This window comes from Anopheles merus, chromosome 3R, assembly GCF_017562075.2.
Source record: "Anopheles merus strain MAF chromosome 3R, AmerM5.1, whole genome shotgun sequence".
NCBI classification, from domain to species: Eukaryota; Metazoa; Arthropoda; class Insecta; order Diptera; family Culicidae; genus Anopheles; species Anopheles merus.
Genome location: NC_054084.1, coordinates 33,591,348 through 33,616,323, shown reverse-complemented (window position 1 = coordinate 33,616,323; position 24,976 = coordinate 33,591,348). Strand labels below are relative to the sequence as shown.

Below are 24,976 nucleotides of genomic sequence, written 5' to 3'. Positions count from 1 at the left end.
CACGGCCGTGTGTTCTCACCACAGCAACAGGAAGATCAAAGTTTCCACAAAATTTTCACCAACAAACCGCACGAACCCGAACCCGGACGGCAGGCCGAGCGCGAGCGTTATGCACGGGTAGGGATGGGTGGCGACGAGCAGAAAGAACACCAACATTGATTTATGTGTCATTATAATCATACGCACGGTTGATAATTTTTGTTAATTAACAACATACTGCACACATACCCCCTTCCTCCCCTAACGGTGTTACACGCACATACGTTACTTCCGCTTCGAGCACCCTTGCCTTCGTTTCCCTTCAATAGGGAAAAATTAAAACATGAAAAAAAAAACAAACATGAAACACAATTATCGCACTGTCTATGAGTGAATGTTGTCCGCTTCGGGGCGAATTATTGATATTTTTCCAGCATTTTATTTCACCCCAAGGTGAGTGTGCGTTTCGCTTTTCGACACATATTTCCCGCCCAACCTCCTGAATTGGTAGGGTAAAACGCAACAACCGCTCTTTTTACACAACCCCTACCCACCCAGGCAGTACAATTGATATCGGGCAATTGTTTTTTTTTCCTCGCTTCTGTGCGTGTATGTGTCGTTTCCTGGCTGCTCTCGATCTATCGGGAAACTATTTCAGAACAGGTATTTTTGATTGGATGCACAACCCTTTTGGGGTGTTTTGCATATATCATCTCCGAGCGACGATCAAAACGAGACTATTGATACATAATTTGTTTTTTTTTTGGTTTTTGTTTTCGCAGCGCTGTAATCATTCTATCATTAACGCCAAACCTCATATCACAAAACATTCACGAACACACGATCACACATTCAGAATAATGATGGCTCGGTAGAGACGACGGTGTAGAGATAGAGAGAATAGCACAAGAAAGATTGATGGAGGTGGTGGTGGTGGTGACGATTGCACACAGAAAGGCTGGGCGCGGCGGCGCTGCAGAGGATGAAAATTACACTCAATTAACACACGACAAAGATAAATCATATATAAATAATATATAACGACAGCCGGCACGCTTAATGGTGAAAAACAAATGCCGAAAGGATAATGAAGAGAAAGAGAGCGAGAGCGAGGGAGAGAAAAAGGGATGTCTGATTTTTAGATAACACACACACATACACTGCACATAATGGAATCATCCTCGATTGAGCTGGGTTTGTTATCTATTATACACACAAACACATACAGTTTTAGTTTCACCCTCGCCTCGAACGGGTTGATTTATGTAACACACAGGGACACACACTTTAATGGCTACGTCCAGTGATCGTTAATCATTCACAGAAGCACATAAAAAAACACAGTTTTACATATTGATGTTTGCATATTCTTGTTTTTTTTTTGTATTCTTGTTTCGCTTATCTACTCTTTTCTTTGTTTCTTTTTCAACGAGCGAAGGGTTATTGTTTCATTTTTTCGTTTTTAATTAGTGGTTAAATTTATTTTAAATCATTTATCATTTTGTTATGTTGCTTTTGCATAATTAAAAATAAATTTTACACAAATGAAAATTTAACTAAAAATTATATAATACACACAGAACGAGAAAATGAAACCAATTGAGTTCGCAACGTAAACCTTGGCTAAAAGTACACATAAAAACACACAAATAAACACAAACACCAAATAAAATAAAAAAACACAAATACACATACACACACATACACAAACACACGATTATCAATATTCCAAATTGTCGTTTGATTTTGTTCTATCTCTCGGCCGCTGTTTCTTCGTTCGTTCAAGCGCCGGCGGCGGCTCAAGGTAATGGCTTAAGAAGCGCAAAGTCAAATTACAAAATCAAAGCACTTGGTGCTCGTTTTTGGGGGGGGAGCGCTAACGGTGCGCTGCGGTGCTGTACCGGTAGCAACGTCCCGATGCAAACTTCGAACCGGCAAATCGTGGAATGAACCGCAAGCACAGCTTCACATCCGACCGAAGGCGCGCACCTCGAACAGTGCCGCGCACACCATACACCCGCGGTGAGCAGGAGAAGAAGCAGATGGGGTTGGTGGGTACAACAGCATCTGCAGCACAGCAATAAGCACACGCACACCTTTTAGGGGCTCCTTTTCCCGATCATCAGCGCGCGCGATCGATCGTTTCGCTGCGCGATCTTCTTCGCTAATCATCACCATCATTGTCATCTTCGCCGTAGTCTTCTCGTCGTCGTAGGTTGGTTTCGCCTACCAACGTCACCGCCTCTTCGGACCGGAGCCTTCGGTGTGTTGGTGAGGCGGCGGGAAAATGTCACCACATACCACGAGGCCGCACGAAAGGCATAAAAATAGAGCCCCACATCGGGGCAAAAAATCGACAACGTAAAAAAGGAACACAAATCAAATAGTACCCAAAAGCTAATGGTGCTATTAATTTTAGGCTGACGATACTCTAACACTCTTAGAAACAGTTGAGAATGGTATAGAACACCCGGAGCAAGACGGAGATACGGTGGTGGTGAGGACAGGGAAGATTCTTCTGTCGATTGCAAACCGGGACGCGACCGATCCGAACATCAATATCCGCCTTAAGTATTCGATCTGCTACGACAATTCGATGGCATTAGACAGTGTTACACGAGCTCGGTTAGCACAGGACACACACACATTTACACACAAGCACACAGACACACACACAGGGAATTGTTGTGTTAGACACACGGTGAACAAATCGAGCTGGTGGAAAACCACAGATTCCATTACGATCAGGACGCTAATTATAAACTTCAACAAAAACAGCACACACAAAAAAACAACCCCGCAAAGCGACAAGTAACCGGTACATAAGCACAGCCTCCGAGCGCCCAGAATCTGGTACTATCTCATCCTACCACCGCACCTCAACACGATCGAGCTGTTGTTGTTGTTGTTGTGTGGCTGCCGCTAGTCAAAGTATCACACGAAAAGAAGGTGCTAATTTTAGGATGTGGCTCGCATTGGCGATAACCAGAGCAGTGCAGAGTCTCCTTTTTTTGTGTGCTACAGAAAATCAATACTACGCGGCGGATGCTGCTGCGAACAAGATAACTGGATGTCTGTGTGGAATGTTTGCAGGCGGGAAGAAGTGGGGTTTGATTAGCACTGCGACCGTAACACCACACACCTTACCAGACGAAAAGAAGGGGTGCCAAACACTTAACGATCGATTCGTAGGTCTAATTTGCGTTAAAAAGAATACTTTACTCTTACCAATCGACCCTCTCGGGCGCTGATGGATAGTGAAAATGGAATAGTATAACATTGAAGGGGCAATCGTTACGCAATCTTCCGTAAAGAATCTGTTATATTACTGGATATTCATCCCAAAACCGATGATGTAATGCATGTTTTGCAATTTTCTGTTTCGTTATTATTTTTAAGTATTATTTTTAAAAGCCTGTTTAGGATGTCCTACGCCAAGTTTTAGGATGTCTTGATTATGTCATTCAAATAACACCGGATAACTATGCCCATAAAACATGAGTTGGGATAATGCGTGATAATATGATAATAGCTAAACACCAGGAGATAGCCGTCCAGAGTCCTCCAAAGTTCTCCAGAGCCCTCCGGAGTCGTCCGGAGTCGTCCAGAGTTGTCCAGAGTCGTCCAGAGTCGTCCAGAGTCGTCCAGAGTCGTCCAGAGTCCTCCAGAGTCCTCCAGAATCGTCCAGAGGCCTCCAGAGGACTCCAGAGTCGTCCAGAGTCGTCCAGAGTCGTCCAGAGTCGTCCAAAGTCGTCCAGAGTCGCCCAAAGTCGGAGTTGCCTGGAATCGCCCGAAGTCGTCCAGAGTCGAAGTCGTCCGGAGTCGCCCGGAGTCAGAGTCGTCTGGAGTCCGGAGTCGGCTTTCGAAACAAAGGTCTACGAAGGCCGAAATGCACGCACAAAGTGAAAGGCAAAAAAACACTACGAAATTAAATGCCTGATCACAAGCACATTGCTTCGGACGGTTCCAGTTGACTCGGACCGATTCCAATTCCGGTCGATTTCGGACAACTCCGGACAACTCCGAACGACTCCGGACGTCTCCCAGCGACTCCGGACGACTCCGAACGGTTCCGATACAGACAACTACGAGTCCGACTCCTCGCGGAACTAATGGTTCCCATTTTGCCGGAGTCACAATAGGACTAACAATAGTCGGAGTCGGATAGGAGCAGTGGGTGTGCGCTCCAGAGAGCACATCACTAATTCAGATGCATCCAACTTATGATAAGAACTCAGAATGAGAAGCTGACAATACAATCACGAAATATCCCGTAGCAGTTAATGATGATAATGCCATACCAACGACCACATTTTTCCAGCCATTAAATACATCAAATCAAGGACCGCATGTGTGTCCTCCTTTGCTCTGCCTTGGATCTAGTAGTAATTAAAAGCTCACGCTGCTTATCAATTAGCCAGAGAGCAAATCATCAATCCCGCTACAATCTGTCACTAATTAGAAATCGAAATCATAATAAAATGACCCTCGCCTTTGCTTCCATTCCCCTCGCTTCCAAAGCTTGAAACACACGCTCGATGAATGTAAATTAAATTATTTTTAGTCATTTCACAAACGGGAGCGCTGCTGCTCCAATCGACACCACAACAGCACGGCAGTCAACTGCTAATTATCGATACTAGTCAAACAAAACCAGCCTCAGAGCCATGCAAAAACCGGTCAGCTGAAATAAATCCGTCCAGTCATAATTTATTTTCCACGCATCAATGAGTTCATCGCGGGGTTGTTTGGTCCGCTGTCCTCCACTGTTCAAGAGAAGAGCACAATTTACGCAAACAAAATAAGCACAAAACAGTTTTTCCTGGAGTGTTTTTCTCAGGTCCCAAACCAATCGAGGAGTAGTAATACGATGCATGCCAATCAGCAGTGCGAAAGTATCAAAGCGCCATCCAAAAAACCCATCAAACACTTACTGCAAGTGAGTGACGGATGACAATTTGATAGGGAAAGAAAGAAAGAAAAAAATACCCCAAGCGAAAAAACTGCATCCACACCAAGGCAAAAAAAGAGAAAAAAGCTGTTGGATCACAGTCACCTACCCCTTTTCCCGACCCGTTACACACCCGGGAGTGCAAAGCGCAATAAACTCGTTTCCCTATTAAGCGCAGTCAATTTCACTTCTTCACATGTTCAAACATATTTCAAACATCGAGCTGCTCGAGAGTGAGTTCAATGATACACCACGCGATCCATTGTATGCTGACAACTACTCTTGGCATTCCTTGGTGCAAAAGGATGCGCGCGGTGCGCAGTTTCCCATTCGCTCATCAGAATTTTATTTGCACAAGATTGTGACGATACACTCAACCCGCCAATCGAACGCGAAAACGCGCGTCAGATAAATTGAGTCAGCACATCTCCCTCCCCATCTCTGGGCAGAAGATGGCCACGGGCAGGGAGGTGTAATGGTGCAGGAGCATTCCGTTGCCGCTGCTGGCTGCATACCCAGACATGGTGGGGGGGCGGGAAAATTTGTTGCATTTTCCCCCATCCGTGCACGGTGGCGCAGCAGTTCTTGTGACAACAGTGGACGGCAACCGCTGAGATCGGTGTTGGGCGAAAAAACGCGACACATTCTACCGGTGGGAGAAGAAAAGGGAATGACGCATGTGTGTGTGTGTGTGTGTGTGTGTGTGTGTGTGTGTGTGTGTGTGTGTGTGTGTGTGTGTGTGTGTGTGTGTGTGTGTGTGTGTGTGTGTGTGTGTGTGTGTGTGCATGTGTGAACTGCACTGACAGTAAAAGTGCGGGTTTTGATTGTGCTGCACCCGGTTGAAGAAAGGTTTTGTCAGCGGAAAACGGTGCACCAGCGCAAACAAAAAACGTGTTTTTGCACTTTGATCAGTCGTTGCTGGTAAGAGATTCCCATTTGATTTTGCATTTTTATAGTTGAACCCTTTTTCCAACATGTTTTTCCCTCGGTCAAAAAGAATACAATTTTGCATGCAAATGCAAGTGCACTTTTCCCATCAGAAACGAACAAGTCTACTAATCTTCTTCTTCTTCTTTGGCTCAACAACCGATGCCGATCAAGGCCTGCCCACCCACTTGTGGGGTTGGCTTTCAGTGACTTATGATTTTCCCCCCATAGCAGGATAGTCAGTCCTACGTATGGCGGCACGGTCTATTTGGGGCTTGAACCCATGACGGGCATGTTGTTAAGTCGTACGAGTTGACGACTGTACCATGAGACCGGCTTACAAGTCTACTAATAGTGTGTAAGAATCCAATGAATGCGTTCGACATGTGTGTGCTTTTAAAATTCATACACACTAAAATGAGCGCACCGAACGGATCCTTCTCCTTTGTGACATCTTCTAATTCATTTGTTGAGTCGGGACGGGGAACACAAGGAAATAAAACTCAACCAACAGATGACACTCAGCCACGGCTTCTTCTCTCCTCATCGACCTTCTTCTTGCCAAACACACATTAGCCATATTGATTCTACTGTCACACACTGAACCCGAGGATGGGTAACCGATCGCATCCACTTTCATTCCCGTCGATTGCTTGCGGGCCAGTCTGGCTCACCCTCTGACTGGATGGTTGGAAAACATCTTCAAAAAGATGATGCTCCAACCAGACACACACACACACACACAGATCAGGCCACAAGCTCCCCGATATGCTGCTGCCTGAGCTGGTGCTTCCCTCGGGGGCTCTGGCTGGCTGCAACCGAGGGAAGCAAAAATAAATAAATCAGCAATCAATAGTGCTAGAGAGCCCGGAGGAGCGAAGCATTGCATTGCTAGCCCTCTCCATTTCTTCGCACTCGTTTGACGCCGATGCATAGCGGTGGGTTATGTGCTTTTTCATCCACTTTCTCCCTAAGCAAAAGGGGAAAGGAACCGAACATTCAGCATAAACGCATCGCACACACCCAGCTCTCGTCGTACGTGATCGTTTCGAATTGATGACCTACGCAATTTGACTTCCACTTGGCAATGATGCCAGTGAGAGTGTGTGGATGTTTACGTGCAATGGATGCTTAGAGAGCAGTTGACTTTCGGGAGGCAATTCGATGAAAACGTCATACTGCACACGCACCATCTCTCGCTGGGGTACGTAGAGACGAAGCTTCAAGAGCCGGTTCAAAAGACGACAAATATATTGATTTTCTGGTGAGTACATATCTTAAAAAAAAGGTTAGTTATTCAACATACATAAATAAATCGGAAATTTGAACGGAGCATCATGCAAATGCTTCATAAATTATTCATTATTCAATTATTTGAGTACGTCTTAAAATAAACACATCAAGTAAACATGAATTTTATCTTGTAAAGCGCATGTTTTTTCCTCATCCACACATAAACTTTAACCGATAACGCGGTTCCCGCTCACTTCGACTTCCCTTTTTCGCCCGCATCTAACCGATCCGTCATGTAAACCTAGCGCAACCGGCTGACGGCATGAATGCAGTTTGCCGCGCTTACATCACGCGTTCCGTCGTCCGTCGTCGTGCTCTTCGCGTGGTGGCGCTTTCGATCTCGAATATGAACGAGTAAAGCAACGTTGGTAAAGTGAACCGGTTTGCTCGCCTTTCGCTCCGACCAGCTCCGATGATGAATGGAATAGTAAAATCATCTACGTCAAAAGCATAGCCACCCGGTGGAAGTGTGTATGCTGGAGCCTGCAGAGAGTGAGAGGGCATGCAGCCACACACATGCTTTGTAGCCGAATGTAAAGCAACAGTGATAGAGTAAAGGTACAACCGTGCATAAAAATACAATTGATAGCCTCGTGGTGGTGTGCTTTGCTCCCCCGGTACGACGCCATCACACACTGTTGTAGATGAAGCCTGCCCCAGAGCCCGATCGGAAGCTTCCGAAAGCATTCGTTCAAGGTGACACCGCCGTGTGCTGTGTGAAAACTCGAGTATGCACACACAGCAACAAGCACGACAGCACACATAGACACACACACATACAAGGTTGCATTTTGTAGCGTTGCAGTGCATTCACTGTGCAACAAGATGCAGTGGATGCAACACGAACGCGACGTCGTACGACAATGGGAGTCTTGTGATGTTGGTGTAAATATGTAACATTTCTTGAATACTGTAAAATGATGGATTATTTACGTTTTCCAATCAAATTGAATTCAAAAGTAACAAAGTTTTAAGATCTTTTAAGTATTCTAAATAAAAAAAATTAATTCATTATTTCAACATGTTTTACAGTCTCAAAAGTTGAAGAATTGAATATACTGAAACCACGATTGAAAAAAAATTAAAAACAAAAACAAAATTTCCTATTCAATTACACCCAACTTTAAAATTGATCTTTGGTTTTAACACATGTTAATCAGACATTCAGAAAAAAATGACAACAAAAAATTGAATTTGATTAAAAGATATTGTGAAGATGAAGATCAAATGAAATCTGCTACAACAACAACCGAGTTCGCTATTCAAACCCGATCCCGAGCTCTTAAAATAACTCATATCGTCGTCAACTGGTTGACAGGTGGTTTTACTCGCATTAGGTAGCCGCCGTGCCTCCTCCAATAGCAGCATCCCACCCACAACGGGGTCTGTCAGATGAAAACGAATGTTGCTAATTTGGTAAAATGCTTTTCATTCCCAGCACAAATCACTACTACCGCTCCAATATCAAAACGAAACATGTGAAGAATGAAAAACCACACCCTTGTCCAAGTGTGTGTGACTGTTTGCCACAGTTTAACCATTTCAAAACGTTCATGAATAGAGATGCTCTCTGCAGCATTATGAGGGAGGTTTTGTGTGTCCGATGACGATCCCTCAAGACGAAAAGGAGGAGTTAGTTAATTTCCTGTCAGGCTCGGGCGTTTTTTTTTTTGTTGAGTGATTTAGCGCTATTTGTTTGATGGGTGCAGCATCAGCACTGAAAAGAACACACAGACGCACAGCAGACCAACAGGCGGCAGGAGGAGTTGATGTAATCCCAGTCGTTGATGCCGCTTCGGTGGCTAATGATTTACGTTTGTGTACATTTGCCCGTACCATTCCGCGCCACCTGACGCTTCACGCACTGAACAAGAGCGTACAATTGACGATTAATTAACCACACACACACACACTCCCTCCTATCGACACACATACAACCAGACCAGAAGGGAGGCATACCAGCGCAGGCACCGCTGGAACAACTTTGGCATCTCCACTTCAACTTCAAGTGTCTTCCACCAGTGTGTTGGTACATACCTGTATCTTGCAAACATTACACTTCGCTTTTTCCTCTTCTTCTTCTTCTTCTTTTTTAAGTTTCAAAACTCCCACTTCAAACCTGCGCGCACCTGAGAGACTTATTGCCATCTTCCGAATCCGTAAAGATCGGCTGCACCGTCTGGGATGATTTTGGCTTCCTCTTCTCCGCCCCCTCTCCAGACTGGTTGTTTTGCAAACAAATGTTTCGCTCACAAACAGAACAAATACACACATTATTATTACCTCAGAGCGGCTACACCACACAGTCGTAAGTAGTTGCGCGTGGCAACACGAAGGGCCCAACATTTCGTTTCGTTAAAAAGATGCGCCTTCTACCGCGACCCTTAAAACATAGTGTGGGCCCCAACAATCCAAGAATGTTTCGCATTCCGGTGCGCGAGATGGATAATGCTGGCTGCTACACGCACTATGCACAGCAGTTTGTGCAACATTTCATTATCAAGCCATCAATTTCAACCAGCCTGTTTGCCAAATTGCATATCCCTCTCACGTCGCATTGTCTCGCCGTAAGAATACAATTGGAATTAAAAGGGAGGGGGTTTGTATGTTGAGGAATGTTTGTCAAAATTTTCATAAAACACACCAACAAGGGCACAAAGCAAAGCAATAAAAAAGAGGGAAATATTTAGGCCTGTTTTTTCAGAATTTCTCAACACTATATATTTCACATGTTGCACCAGAGAACCGTGATGAAGATATGGTTCCACACAACTAAAACAAAAATAAAACAAAAACCCCCTCAAGTGACACACAAAAATGCAAATTAGTACTTCACCACACCAATTTGCACCATGAGGTATTTGTACCAAAAAACGGTATTTTTTGTTACTAAAATTCAAACGCACAGACAGGACACAACGCCAAAGTGACGAGAGTTCTCGGTTAGGCGTTTGGGTGGGAATTTATCATTTTCGTTTTTGCTTCTGCTTTTGTTGCTTTCTGTTGCACTTGTTCTGCTAACCGCTGCATAAAATTTAAACGCATTTAAGGAGCACCGGGGCCCCAGCAGGAGGACGGGTGGTGTAAAAAAGGCCGGTAGGCAAAAACGTGCGCACACCAGGTTTGGTTTTGGGCCTCTTTTGCCATGGAATTTCACATGTTTGTTTCCCTCGAAGCGACCGCAATTTTATGTGTTTTTTTTTTGTTGCCTTACCGATAATGTTTTATCTGCATTTGACACTATCCTTTAATGTGGGCAGCCGACGAAACAGCCAAAAAAAAAAGACAGTAAAACTACGATCACACATTTTGCTGGTTGACTGACAAGAACCACTTAGCGGGAGCACACAACACCATGATTCAGCCACACCTCGGAAGGGGTTTATATGCTGGTGGATTCGCCGCTTTTTTGCGGTGTGTTTCGTCGTCCCCAAGGGACCTCCCCCAAAAGTGCACTTTTCCACCCCGCACTGCAAGTGGGTTGATAAATATGAGTGTGTGTGTGTGTGTGTGTGGAGGGCGCGAAAACAATACGGTCAATTGAAAAGCGCAAAAGAACACTTTTTCAACACTTTTCTTACGCGGTCAGCAACAAACACAACAGCCCCCCGGTGGTTTGGTTCGAGTGGCGTGGAAGTTGAAAGAGTTTAATGAACTCGACACAAACCCATCGTAACAGTAAAGTCGTTAAAACCAAAAAAAAAACACAAAAATGGATGCAAAATTGCATTACTTTTGTTTCATTTCGCTATTGTTTGCTTTATTGCACTAACGAGGCCCGCGCTTTGATACTTACTGAATAGTGAAGGCAGCTGGCGATAAATCAAATGTCTGAGCAGTAAGATTGAGTCATAAAATACAGTCCTCGGTCACACAGGCACTGTAATTATTTTTAACCAACCGATGTCACAAAAACGTTACCAAATTCGTCCACTTTAAGCTCGCAACGTACGCTTAAAAACGCTTAAAACGCTAATCAAGACGCTTAAAAATTAATTAAATTTAGTGATTTTTGTGCTTCTCTTGCAAAATTGTTCCGCCTGTGACGATACAATTCAATCTCAATCCAATAAAGCATACCAAAGGCAAGGTTTGTTTATAATTGAATGAAAAACATTGCCCACCAAAAGCAGCAAATTCAACCAAAGCAAAAAGAGCAAAAACACAAACTTCAAACAAAAATTCTCACCAAACACAAACTGTATTAAAGCTATGCCTTGAGTTTGTGTCCTAATTTTCTCTCCTTAGTTGGTGAAAACAAGAAAAGAAATGGCGGAAGAAACGAGACTTTGGTAATTAAGGCTAACGAGAAGTGTATGTGTGAGTGTCGAGACTCGCAAAAAACGAGCATTAAATCTTGCGCGTGCCTATCAACCGTGGCTTAATTATGCTCACGTTTGATGCTACACAGCATAGAACAACTTCAACGTACAACATATAGCAAACGCGCTTGAGCATATTAAAGTGCGAAAGTTTTACAAGAAGCTCAGCAACAAAGACACCCTCTGCCTGTCTTTACGATCAACTTAATAACAATCATGAAGTGATCCACAAGAGAAGCGATTAAATTGCACAACGTCTTGCAGAAAACGATACACGAAAGGCAATGGGAAGAGGCAGAAGAAGAATCGCGGAAAAAAGGTGTTGACGAGTGCACTTTGCGAACGTGCAAACACACATACTGGCTGCACCGTTTGTCGTCGACTGACACACATTTAGTTAGTTGTTCGGTTCCGTTTAAAGCCTAAGAGTGCATGGCGCGCGCTTCTTTCCACCATAACCATGTACGCCCCGATGACGTTGAAAGACTTCTTCCACAGCTCTCGGCTTGTGAAGTGAGGTGTTCTCATATTTCAAAGCCCTTTCATTTGCCGTTAGTCTCCTCGTTCCCCATTATCCATTGTTTTCTAATTTCTTCCACCGAGAGTGGAAAAGAGAGAGAGAGGGAACAGGTCTTGTCCGAGAATGCAATTATCGTACGCACTTCGAGACTCATCCTCACCAGCTCCCTTTCTCACTGTTTCAGCAGAAAATAAACAATGCTGTTGCAGAAGGAATGTGAGTAGGATGTGACGTCGATTGTCGATGACTAGCGCATTCGCGAAAATTATGCTCTTGCTCCTCAGGTTGTGAATATGAAAACGCCACGGCAAAGAGCAGAACCAGCAACACCTTCTCCGATTAGAACCATAACCCACACCCCAAAGGATAACCATAGAAATGCGCACCAACAACCTTATTAAAGCGGTCGGCTAATTACCGAACATCAAACGGACTGACTCCCCAGCTTCCTGCTGAAAAACTCCCCAAAATTGTGATAACTTTTAGAGCGTCGGTGTACGCACACACCACCACCACCAAAAACCACATCTCATAAACCGAATTGTATGGAGTGTGGGTGTTGTTGCTCCGGGTGATGTATGGAGACGTTCCTCGTCAGCTTTATTAATTTTCGCCAACAGAAAAGACAGAAGCCGGAAGCGAATTCGCTTCTACGCCTGCTTCTGGAAAGTTGCTTAGGTTTTCTCCCCCTCCGGGGGCAAGGGTTATTCGGTAGGGGCATTTCATGGCGGGATATTTCGTCGTCGTGTGCCGTCGCCACTGTTGATGATATTTCACTTTTGGTGACCGACCTTAACCGACAGACGCATAAATATGCTGGTCGCTTGGATACACACATATTAACACCATCCAACCTGTCGTGGTGGAGAGGTTTGGTCTTTCGCCTTCACCCAAATCATTCTAGCACCTGGCAAACACACGCGCAGATGACGACACTAGCCACGCGCGTCACGCCGCGCGGGAAAACTTGTGTTTGATTGTTTGCACACTTAAGAGCAAAACACCCGCCCAAACCACACGAGAGGTTCCGCTCTTAACGCTTGCTTCACAGTTCACACACACACCGACACTATCATAAACATCCAATTACGAAATATGATACCTGCCCCGTACGAGGGTCTTGTGTTTCTGTTAATGAATCGTCAAGTTTGAAGCGAAATTTTGCTAGAACAGTACACGCTCGAAACTATCAAAAAGTAGGTGGCCGTACTTCGTTAAGCACTAGTTCCTTAACATCCCGCCGCCCATAAAGCGTAATTAACTCTATCGCCGTGTGGAGAGCACGCAAACGGGGAGAACGGTGTTCAGTCACTTCTTTATCTCGTCATAACAACAATAACAGTCTCTTCTCCCTAGTAGACGGTGGCGACTGTAAAACTGTCTCCACACTTGTCTGGGTGTATCATCCACAGAAGGAGTAGGAGAGAGAGAGGGAGGTTAAGGGAAAAGTGTTTGCAGAGCAGGTGGAAAAGTTAAAAACAAAACAAACCCTCCGTAACACATCAACAAGCGAAAGTGACTAACACGGCCCGAGAGCCACAAAACCTCCTCACATTGTCAAAGTGAGTGAGAGATAAAAATTAGCCCAACATACATTGAGGCCAGTAATGAACCTGTCCGTGGGGAGAGAGGGAGAAGAAGAGGATGTAAAAAGGACAACAAACAAAAGTGCAGAAATGGAGCAGCAGTAATGCATGCCAGAGATGGTTTTACTTCGCATACAGGGTGATCATAACAATCGCTCTTCATGTCGACTCTAGACTTTGAATGAAAATAAATCCACTGTTTACCAAAAATATTGTATTTTTAATTAACATTTCCCAAAACATCTGAGCTGAGCCACCCTGTTCTTGACTCTGCCTTTTGTTTGTTGCCTACATCTCCCTCTCCATACACGAACGTCATCAGCAAACCTTTATCCGACACCGGTATCCTGGTCACGGCACCAAGCGTTTGTACCACAGACACCCTCCGTAAGAGACGACAGCAAGCTGGTGGTCTGCTTATCTGCTTCTTTCCCTTAAGCACAAAATAGCACCACAGATACCACGGTGTTGCACACGGTACACGAGGATGCACCTCGGTGGCACTTATCCAGCCCAAAAGCTTAAAAACCGCTCGTGGCAATGTGCCACCGTGCAGCTCTCTCCATACCGCTTGCAACCTGTAGAGCCGTCGTGTGTATCTGGCTCGCGGGGTACAGTGGCTCGGTTTGAAGGTTTTCTGAGGAGATGTATGTGTGTGTTGGCTTTGTGTGAGTCAGGTGTTACAAACGCTTGTAGCCCGCACAGAGAAACTCTCATTTAACTGTCGACCGTTGGGAAGCGAAGCCGCGGGATGAGCCGCTAAAATCCAACTCCTAGAGTCACTTACTTACACCGGCTGCCGACTTTTGTCAGCCAAGTGCAAGTTGGCCACCCGCCTCTTTGGACGGATGGTGCGAGACCACACAGGAGAGACGTTTGGCATGAAAAACAGGTTAAAAAAAACACACACCGTCATGCTGATGAGTGTATCAGTTTTTCTATCGTGTGTCAATCAAATGTCGCTGTCGTTGAAAAGCGAAGATCGTTTTAAAAAAGCAGTGGTCGACAAGCTTATGATAAACAATACGTTGATATTATTGAAAATCAATATATCAATAAAAGGGATCGTCCATGCGTTACGTCACGCTCACAGGTGGATCGAGAATACATCTTCTAAAATGACATGTGTTTCACATAGAGAGAAAGAAGATTAAAAAAAAACGTATAAAAACACATGAAGGCCGTTACGTAATTTATGGAATAATTACTGATTATTTCAAATGTATACCAAAATTTGAAGAAAAAAACAATAAAAACACAATCCAATTAGGAGTTTATACTACTCGGCTAGTGCCGACCACTGATTGAGAGCAATTAGCAACTGAGCGCGTCGCTATCTTCGATCTCCGTTCGTGCACAGAAAGTTGCATAAACATTCCCTCTTCCCGCATCATTTTTCGTTACTATGCAACGATATAGCCCTAGCACAGCTTAGTCATATTAAGCTGCCAGCTGGCTAGCGTGTTAGTTAAAGAGATATAGAAAACCATATTGCCCTCTGGCAAACAGAAACAGCCCCTACGGCTCGCGAGTTCCGTTGGGGACCTGCACGAGCGGATGAGTTCAGAGCTTGCTCTCTCTCGGTGAGCCCTGCTGTAGGCTCATATTATTGTCACAGTAAATTAGAAAGAAGGAAAAAAGTGAAAACTCCCCCACTTCTTCTACGCAGTCCACGGTTGTCTTCCCTTTTTGCTTCAATTAAGACGGCCAGGTAATGAAAGAGGCACCAAGCACCAGGCATTTACATACACAAGCGCAGCGCGCCATATTTTGCGGTTTTGCACACCGGAGACGTTTGCTCAGGGTTTGCCACCAGCGTTAAACTCTTTATCAACATTGGACACTACACAGACACACACACACACACACACGTGCATACAAAACACATAGAGATATTCCGTGTGCGTTGGAGACACAGTTTTGCGTCTGCCGCACCAACTCCAAAGTTGTCGCAATGAGCAATAGACCCAACAACAACAACCAGTGCCATGAAATTGATGGTCTGTAGGCCGTTACCAGTTATGCGTGCGGCATACACAAACCACCACCACCACCACCGTTGAGTCGTTGTCGTAAGTAAAAGCACTGCCAACCCCAGCCCCTTGTGTCTGCAATTCCTGCAACTCCTCCTCAGTGACACTAAAGCTAAGTACGCAAGGAACGGAAAGACGACGCAGTAACTATCTTCCATACCGAATGGCGAAAGTTTTGCGGCGGCGGAGTCGCTAGCTCTCTTTCTCTCTCGCTATCAGTCAAATTGCGGTTACGCAAAAAGGCCACTAAAATTGTTGCTTTATGTTGCATTGCGGACGACCTCAGGCGGACGGTTAAATGCCTACTTAAATCATCGCTTTTACAGTCCATCTCAAGAAGAGGAACTGATTTAGTGAGGAAAAACAGTTGCCGTGTGTCTTCTTCTATTGAGTCCCCTAAACATTTGTTTTAAACTCAACATTTCTTATCGAAAAAGCATGTTATACCTTGTTCAAAATTTACATGCAACGCACCATTCTTCTTACCAGCCATTACTACACCCCAAGCCACCCATCCGCCCCATCGTCACAGTTGGATGGGCCCCAGTCAGTGAGGAAATTAATATGGGCCGCCGTGCCGCTACAGACATTGCCCGCGAAGAAGCGGAAATGTGACATAACACACGACCCGGCGGGCCAGCCCCGGCCAGCATAAAATAGGTAACCGTGTGCTACCCGTTCTCTCTCTCTCTCTCTCTCTCGCTCAGTCTCCACAGCGAACCGATTGTTCCCACCATAGCGACCGGGACCGACCACAACAATAGCACGAAAAACGAAAGACGGTAGAGCAGGAGTGAGGAAAAAAGACACCAACCTACCGAACAACAATCCGAACGCATTGCTAACCCGCTAACAGTGTATTATGCACGGTAATAACACAGAAAAAAAGCCCCACTGGTGAATCCCAATAGAGGCAAGGGAGTTTTGTGCGGGTTGAGTTGGTCGCGGTTTACCACCCATTATCTATCCCTCGACGGGGGGGGGGGGGGGGGGGGTGGTTTGCAACGCTTCTTCTTAGGCAGGTGAATTTACCTTTCCCGGTGGAGTAAACCGGTAGCGCTAGAAAAAATGCATCATTCCGCATTCGTGAGGCAAAAAGCAAAAGTTAGACACACACACACACACACACACACACACAGCACAGCAGTTTAGAGAAGCTCTTTGGATGCAACCGATTGCGACGTTCGCGACAGTGTAAAGCATTGTGCAGCGCACTGGGCAGCAAAACAATAGCAAGAGTTTTGAAGGTACGAACCAACCACCAAAAAGAAAGCATAAAAGAGACAGAGCAAAACGCTCCGATTTGAATGTTGTTTTGATTTTTTATGCTCCATGAATTGGCACACGATAACGTATTTTTTTCTGTTGGTTCATTTTCCCGCTTTTCTTGCATAACCATCACTCCCGTAGCGATTTGCGTCGCCTTAGCATGTCATAAAATCTCAAACCACCGCCTGATAGATATGCTGCTGCCAAATCATAACGTTCACTGTTGATTCGTTGGTACATACATACACACACACACACACACACACGCAAGTACACATGTTACAATTATGCCACATCACCCACACACCCTCATATTTTCCGCTCACCGGGTGCACACCGATGCAGACATTGACGGATGCATGTTACTAGGGCATGGCGATGATGATGATGGGGCATGGCGTGTATACCACACCCTTCGCGCTTGATGCGTTTTGCGGTTCATCCATTACGGATTCGACGAAGTGCATGAGTGCATCCCAAAAAAAAAAAACCCACCCAACGCGTCCCCCGCTTGAGAGGGAACGATCACAGTATTTGCATACGATCGGAACGGCATATTTCAAGCATATTCATATCGCTTGCCAGCCGTTCGCACCGTGCTTGTAAGTTTTGGTGTGAATTGAAATGTTACTAAAATTGAAATATATCAATTTGGTCATACAAATGATCTAAAAAAATGGTTAAATTGGCTAATATACAAACAAAATGAATCGCAAAAGCCGACGAATTCAACCATTATGATTTAAGGTCACTTTTTCTTCCCAATATAAACCAAATTAATAGACAAAACTTGCAATCTTGTTCCTAATAAGCCAATTTGGTAGTGCGTATTGCATACATTTAGGCGTAATTTTAATGCTTTTATATCGCATCTGAAAAGGCATTGCAATACCATTTTTAGAACATTCGAAACATTGTGTTCAGCTCGAACACAACAAGGTATCAAGAGAGGTTTGCTTACAACTAAAGACGCTCCTTTCTTCAAACAGACTAATGTCACATCCACTTCAACCGTGATCTTTGTTAACATACTCTACTCCCAAGGTGTGTCCACTCACTTTCCGGTGCCCTCTCTCTCTAAACTTATCACACATCTATTGACGCTATCCTTCCTTGAACGCTCAATAGCACGTACTGACAACCCTTCTATTTGCTTACTTGCCGTTGAAAAAGACTCCACCACTACCTTTGGACCCAAAACTAGACAGACGCTTCACTATCAAACCCACACGCACATATATCAAACACTAGCACAGCAAGCGTTACTCAGTGGTAAGCGCACCGTGTAAAGCGATTAAAGCCCGCGACTGCATTTAATGGGCTGGGAAAATAAAGCTGGCACGGAAAATTTGCATACACAAATGAGGACAACGCGACAACGACGGAGCGAGCTGATAGGCAGAAGATTCTTGTGTCGGTGATAGCTGAGAACCACAACCGGCATCGCGTACACAAAGCCGATCCACTACAAAACGACCGATAGAACCTGAGCACACTTACTCAGTATTCCGTTTCTAGGTTTATAGTGAGCGTGCAATTTTTGTTTTGTTGCCTTGCCCGTTAATAGGTTAATATACACATGACCCACTTCTCGCAACGCAGCAGTAATGAACGGTAATGCATAATTTCAAACAGAAGCTGCCGGGCGGTCCGGGCGAATTTACATGAAGAAGACATAGCCCAGTGCCGTCTTTTACTTGACGACTTGCTGGGTGTGTGTGTGTGTGTGTAGCACAGAGAAGTGTGTTTTACGAACCTTAAACAAATCTCATAAAAGTGTTTCCTCTCAATTAATTTACGGTCGCCGGTTGAGCCGCCGTCCGACGGTGAGTTACAGATTTTAAACGCCCGAGGGGTTCATCATCGGCGAAAGAGTTAATTCTGTTGCAGCAGTTTGGTTTTTCTGCTTCGCACGGCAAATGGGCAAAAAAAAACATAAACAAACGCCACATAAATCAATGCACAGAAACACATAAAACATGATTGGCTCAAACACACGTTTGAAAGTAGATGATTGAAAATGGTCTAAAACATGAAAAACCATTTTCTATTTTTAATTAGATTTCTATCGGCGCTATTTTTCTTTTGCTTAGCTTCTAACAAATTTCCCCGAAAATCCTAATAAAATAAAACATTAGAACCATACCCCCCTGGCTCTTGATCATCCAGCGAAAAGCTTTCCATCATGCGTAACCTGCACTCGGGGGGGAAGGTCAAGCCGGAACAAAATTAAGCGAATGTAAACAACAAAAAAGCGGTCTAGGAATTAACGTGCCAGCAGCAGCAGCAGTAGCAGCAGCAGCAGCGTGCTGTGCTCTTCTTAAAACAAAAACGCCGGAAAGTAAAAATAATATTTACCGCACCGTGCGACACGAAGAGAACGTCCTCTACTCGAGATGGACACACCACCACGCCAGGCGCTATTTACTTTCCATTCATTTCCACAAAATTGAACATCATAGCAAAACAGTCATCGTCAGAGGACAGCGACCACTGGGCGACCGGCTGCTCCACTACCAACGAAGCGCGAAAATCGACCATACGCCTCTCTCTCCCGCGTCCTTTGCTGTAGCGTCCTAAACAGCGATCTCAGATTTCTTTGTGATTATTGTATTTTGGTTTGGTTTTATTCGCAGACAGTCGTACTAATGGTGGCGGAAGAGGCAGAATCGGAAACGTAAAGTGTGTATGGATGAGTTTTCCGACACCATCACCCCCTGAGTTCGACTTGTCCTCCTCTCGATCACAACTTATGCCTCTGGTGTCTCCTTGCTCTCGCGAGCGATGGTATTATTTTTAGGATCCCAATTTCTTCATCCCCAAAGCACACACACACACACAGCAACTCCCAAGGGCGGTGCACAAACATGAGAAGTTTGTTTTTGAATTTTTATTCCAATAAATGGACTCCATCGCTCGTCCAAAAAAAAAAAAAGAAAAATAAAAAGAAAAAAAGGAAAATTGCCCGAGTCGTACGAGACCCAAAATGCCAACATTAAATACGATTTATTCTCCCTCATAATGCGGCTGGCAGCTCGCTCTTGTGGCGTGTGGAAGCGCGCCCGAGAAGCGTACGCCCACTGGTGGGCCCACCAACCCACCCAAACCTGGCCAGCCTGGTAGAATCGATTGCGAAAAGAAAATATGGAAAATGCGCTGCGGGTGGGCGGTTCGAGAACCCTTCCGTGACCTCACCGCACCCGGCTGTCTGCTGCTGATTTGCTGTTTTAAGCGCTTTTTCCGGACGCACGTCTGGTACGCGGTGGTTTTCCACCATCCGTACACACACACACAAGCAGACAGCCCTTCCCAGAGTATCTCCCCGCTTGTGGAGTTGACCCGTTGGAAATTTGAGTGGAAAGTGATCTTAACCCGCCACCACACTACTGCAGCACGAAAACGGGAGGCGGCTTCTGTCTTGCTGCTGGAGGAGACATCACACCAGCAAGAAAACGAAAAAAAGAACACACAGAATGAGCCGTACAATGTCGTCACGAGCAGAAATAGCAGTGGCAATAGCGCGCGCACACAGCAGCAGCAGCAGCACCCAAACCTACAACCCATAATCGATCCAATGGGCCGTGAAATTGTCTGCGTTTCGTTTCGGGAGGGTTTTTGCTAGGGTCCCGCGGCCAACTGAACTGATACTCCGCCGCTGTTACTGCTGTTGCCAGCCAAGAAGCGTTTTTCTTGCCGTCAAAAGACCTTTTTTATAATTGACCTCATTTTGAAGTCTTCTGGAAATTGTGTGAAGAAAGATTTTCATTCCAGAAGCGGAGACATTTCACATTTTGGAATTGAAAGTTCAAGCTTTTCAAGTGAATAAGTTATACAGAGTGTGTACAGGAACCAATTTCCAATGTATTGTAATCCAGCAGAGAGTACCTGAAACTATACCTAGTTCCTACGTACTAATACCTCTACCAAGTCGGCCTCTGCTTGTCTTGGATATCCAAAAAGGCCTAGAAGTCTTCAACTCCACGCAAAACGTCCGTCCAACGCTTCATGCAGCTGAAAACGTGACACTTTGCATATTGACGAACCACTGATGCTAATCAGTGTTGCTGTTCCATTTGCAGTCAAGCACAAAACACGTCCATTTACCGCCTATTTACTCGGACCTCACTGGTGCTACACATCGTCTCTTGCCATGGCGGGGGGCAGTGAGAGCATCCATGCAGGCACTCTACACTTGTTTACCGGATAGCTGGCCCAAAGGGTAGGACACAAAACACTAAAACTCGTGACCGATCTGTTAAACACAGCTCAAATTACCACCTCGCGAACTATTGGAGCTCGTGGAGGTGTCAGAGAACATCGGAGCGGGTTGGAACTCGATGCGCATCAGCAACACTAAAGACCCGGGCGCTAATCAAGTCGACCCAGCACATCGTGTGGACATCCTCCTCTCTCAGGGAGCATCAGATTTGGAGATTGGAAGCGTAAAGCCAACATCAATCCTCTGGAACTCTGCCACTGACATACTCCAGAAGTATCCGAAGACACCGAATGACGCAGAACAAACTCTGCACAAACACAGTCGCTGTGTACGGCGATCATGGCGGCGTTGCTGTGTTCCAGCAGTAATTTCAAATTCAAATGACATTGTCGCGCAAGCAATCGCTTTGGCTTTCGACATTCCCTTACAGAGGTGCGTGAGGCACACCACCATAGCAGTGTCTATAGCACTCCCCTTCTTCTGTTTCAACGTCCGGTCTGTGGCTGTTGACGACGACGACGTGCAGAAAGTACGTAATAAGGGTGACTTTTCTATGGCAGAGTTCCAGCAAGGGAGCTTCAAGAAATTTTGCAGATGTATGGATCAAGACGAACTCACACAGGACCTTCAAGAATGCTTAATGTATACACGCAGACACACAAGATCACATGATCATCCCGCACACATCCCCACAAGGTTGGGGATCTCACACTCACTCGACACAGGACGAAGATGACAACGATGATGATGACAATGGTGATTGGGAGGGCGAGGTCTCGGTGTAAGAAATGGCCGCCGGTACCACTGACGTTGGAGTTGCTGGAACCGGTGGTACAGAGGCAGTGGTACCGAGCAGTCGGTGCTGCTGGGCAATGCCGGCCGCAATCGAAGTTGCTACATCCGGCAGGTTGGTACTGCCAACTCCACCGCCCCCACCACCACCACCACCACCTCCGTAGAAGTGCAGCAGGGGCGGTGATGTCAACTCGTCGTAATGCACCACCGTTGCCGCCGCCGTTGCCGTTGCCGTTTGATTCATCACAACTCTGTCGTCGTTTCCGTTTCAAATCACTTATACAGCTGCAGCCCACCACCAACACAGTCGATGACAACGACTTCCAGAACTAGGCTACTGGAACGTGCGCTCCCTCACACACACCCACTACTCGATCGATCACTTAACAAAATGCACTAACGTTCTCGGCACCGAACAATTGCAATTGGAATTAGATTTTCGCGCACAAACACACGCATACACGTTTTGTGTGCATGCAGCTGCTCGATCGATCGATCGCGACTTGAACAAAATAGTGCGCGCATACGCAAGGAATGCACACACTAGCGGCGTGAGAGCGGCCTGCTATCGTGCTCACTAACCCTCTTTCACGAGTTGTATCTCTCTCTATCTCTCTCGCTCTTCCACTCTCTTTCTGCCTCTCTCTCTTTCTTTCTCTATCACGAAAGCTAAACACGCACGAAAACTCCGGTGTGCGCTCACGACCGACGCAACAACCGCTTCCCGTGCGGCAAAACGCGACTGTGTTTGGTGTGTACGCGCGCGGCCCTCGAACACGAACAGTGCACACGCGGCCGTTGCTGAAACAAAACTCGCGACGCAGCCAAGGCAAAGGCTAATGTATATTGCATGGGCATGGGGCAGAGCATACAATGGCGCGGGAAACGTGGGCAGGCCGGGTTTGGCCCCTGGCGCAGGTCCGCGCCATTTGTTGTCTATTTGAACCCACCGGGCGGGAAGAAGCAGAGAGGGCTGCATGAGTGGCAAACGCTTTAATATCTCTCGCGTAACTCTTTTGCACTCTCTCTCTCTCTCTCTCTCTATTTATTCAGTTTGAGAGCGTCAGGAACTCAACACGGTGTTGTGTATCGAAAAGCGACAACAACAAAAAACAAGGTGTGTGTGGAGGGAAGACTCGGTGGAATTTAATCGTGTGCCTAAGGTCTGCGCAAAGGTCTGCAAAGGTGTGTCACGCCAGCTCCAACCAACACAGCAGAGCACACCTCCGCTGTGGACGATGAGCGAGCTCCGTGTTTAAAATTCTCACTCCGTTTGACGGCCCGAGCCCAACCGGCGCGATCCGCGATCAGTATCGTAGTTTCCAGAAATCTGTAAAACCCTAGCGCATACACACATTCGCTCCGGCAGATCTCCGCCAGTCGGTAAATCCATCAGCTGGTCCGTTACAAGCGATCCCAAGATCCCCATTCAAATGCAAAGCATCAATACTTATTCGGGCCTTTTTATTCACACATACCTACGAACTGGGAGTTCTATGCGCGATCCCGCATCCCATACACAGCGCTCCCTGTGGCAGCATGGGCTCTGGAGAAGCAAAGCGAAGAGATGAAAAGGAACATAAATCACGCTCACGACCCATCATCACGTCGCACAGTGAGATCTCTTCAGAGCAATGGGTGGACTTCGGTGATTTGGGTTTCACTTTTCTCGATTGTTTATAGATCATTTTCGTACTTTTATGATTTTGATGATCTACAGATAACGATTTGGACATATAGATGGCGCCACTATACCAAAACATTGTGGACGATACGTGTAGTATAATATTTGATGTTATTTATCATTCGAATTATGCTATGAACGAAAATCCATAAAAGAAGGAAAAAACCTTATAAAGTAGTTTTTTGCCGATCATAAATGTTTGTTTTGGTATAATTGAAATTCAAGTAAATAAACCCTTCAATATTTCGCATGTAATAAGAACTTCTCAAGTTATTCCAATATAAATTGTCATATTACTCCAACTAATGGATCGAAATAGATGAAATTTCGAATTATTACTCATTAATTATCTTCAGTTCAGTAAATTCTCTTGCGTTTTAAATATTGGGAAATAAAATTAAAAGTTATATGTCCACCCTAAGACTATCGTGCGTCGACCCGATGTCGACGGAGTAGCGCTAGGGATTAAAAGAAAGACATACAAGGGAGATCGGACAAAACGATTTCATTATTCCCGCGATGCGCTACTGCACATCTTTTCCAGCCTGGAGCAAAACCAGCACAGAGCAGAGAGCGTGGGCATGTGGGAACCACAAGATCAGCTGTAAACAAAGATCACTCACCGCCGGTGGCACTCAAACAACCGTGTAGCGTACGGTGAGTGTAGCATGGAATTAGATTTTCTCTCACGATCGCGTGTGCGTTTGCGAAGATCCAACCACGATCTCTAGTGGGATGGAATTACCACTTGTTGGTTGGTGCTCCCCACCACATGGACGGGGAATTTTTAGTGGAGAGATCGCTTGAACAGTCACGGAGATCGTGTCAAGTGCAGTAAAATGGACAAACACATCTACTGTGTATGCAACACTCAAACAAGTTGTTGTACGAATGAGAAATGTCCGTAAATTACATGAGGGAATTACATTATGAAATTGAATTACGAAAGAAACGCTTCAAATCTGTCGTGTAGTATAAGTGTAGTATTCATTAAAATGACGAGTATATTAACACTCTTTCACGGTTAATTTCAAGCATGCCAACAATTTCCTGTCGCCATCTCTTCTGTCCCTTTCTCTCCCGAATCCTCTCCTGGCCCTTCTCTCGACAGCTTGGAATGTGCAATAAAAGTAAAACAAGCCAGATCAAACATCAGCACCGAAAAATTCTCTCCCTCTATATGACTAATAGGCTTGCCGCCGCAAGCAACAGCAGCAGCAACAGCAGACGACGAACGTATCCAAACGAACAAACGGCATCATTCTTCGTCGGGCCGTTCGGTCTGAGATTCACGCACGCAACAAGTCGGCGCTGCCCCTACCCGAGATTGCTTACAGCTGACGTAACGCATACGTGTGCGCAGACATTAGAGCTCGACAAAGACCGCGACCGCGGACA

General features: G+C 45.5%; 3 protein-coding genes across 16 annotated transcripts in view; all 3 read right to left on the bottom strand.

The window, feature by feature from the left end:
• LOC121597432 (CUGBP Elav-like family member 2) overlaps positions 1-24,976 on the bottom strand; it is a 284,267-nt gene that overhangs the window by 63,980 nt on the left and 195,311 nt on the right. The gene's annotated exons all lie outside the window — the stretch shown is intronic.
• LOC121597434 overlaps positions 1-24,976 on the bottom strand; it is a 45,075-nt gene that overhangs the window by 12,975 nt on the left and 7,124 nt on the right. The gene's annotated exons all lie outside the window — the stretch shown is intronic.
• LOC121597433 (ankyrin repeat and KH domain-containing protein mask-like) lies at positions 16,671-23,154 on the bottom strand. Its single transcript, XM_041923186.1, has 2 exons — positions 21,816-23,154; positions 16,671-19,525 (listed from the first exon to the last, which is right to left on the bottom strand). The coding sequence occupies exons 1-2, from the start codon at positions 22,136-22,138 to the stop codon at positions 19,507-19,509; spliced, it is 342 nt and encodes a 113-aa protein (XP_041779120.1). The 5' UTR covers positions 22,139-23,154; the 3' UTR covers positions 16,671-19,506.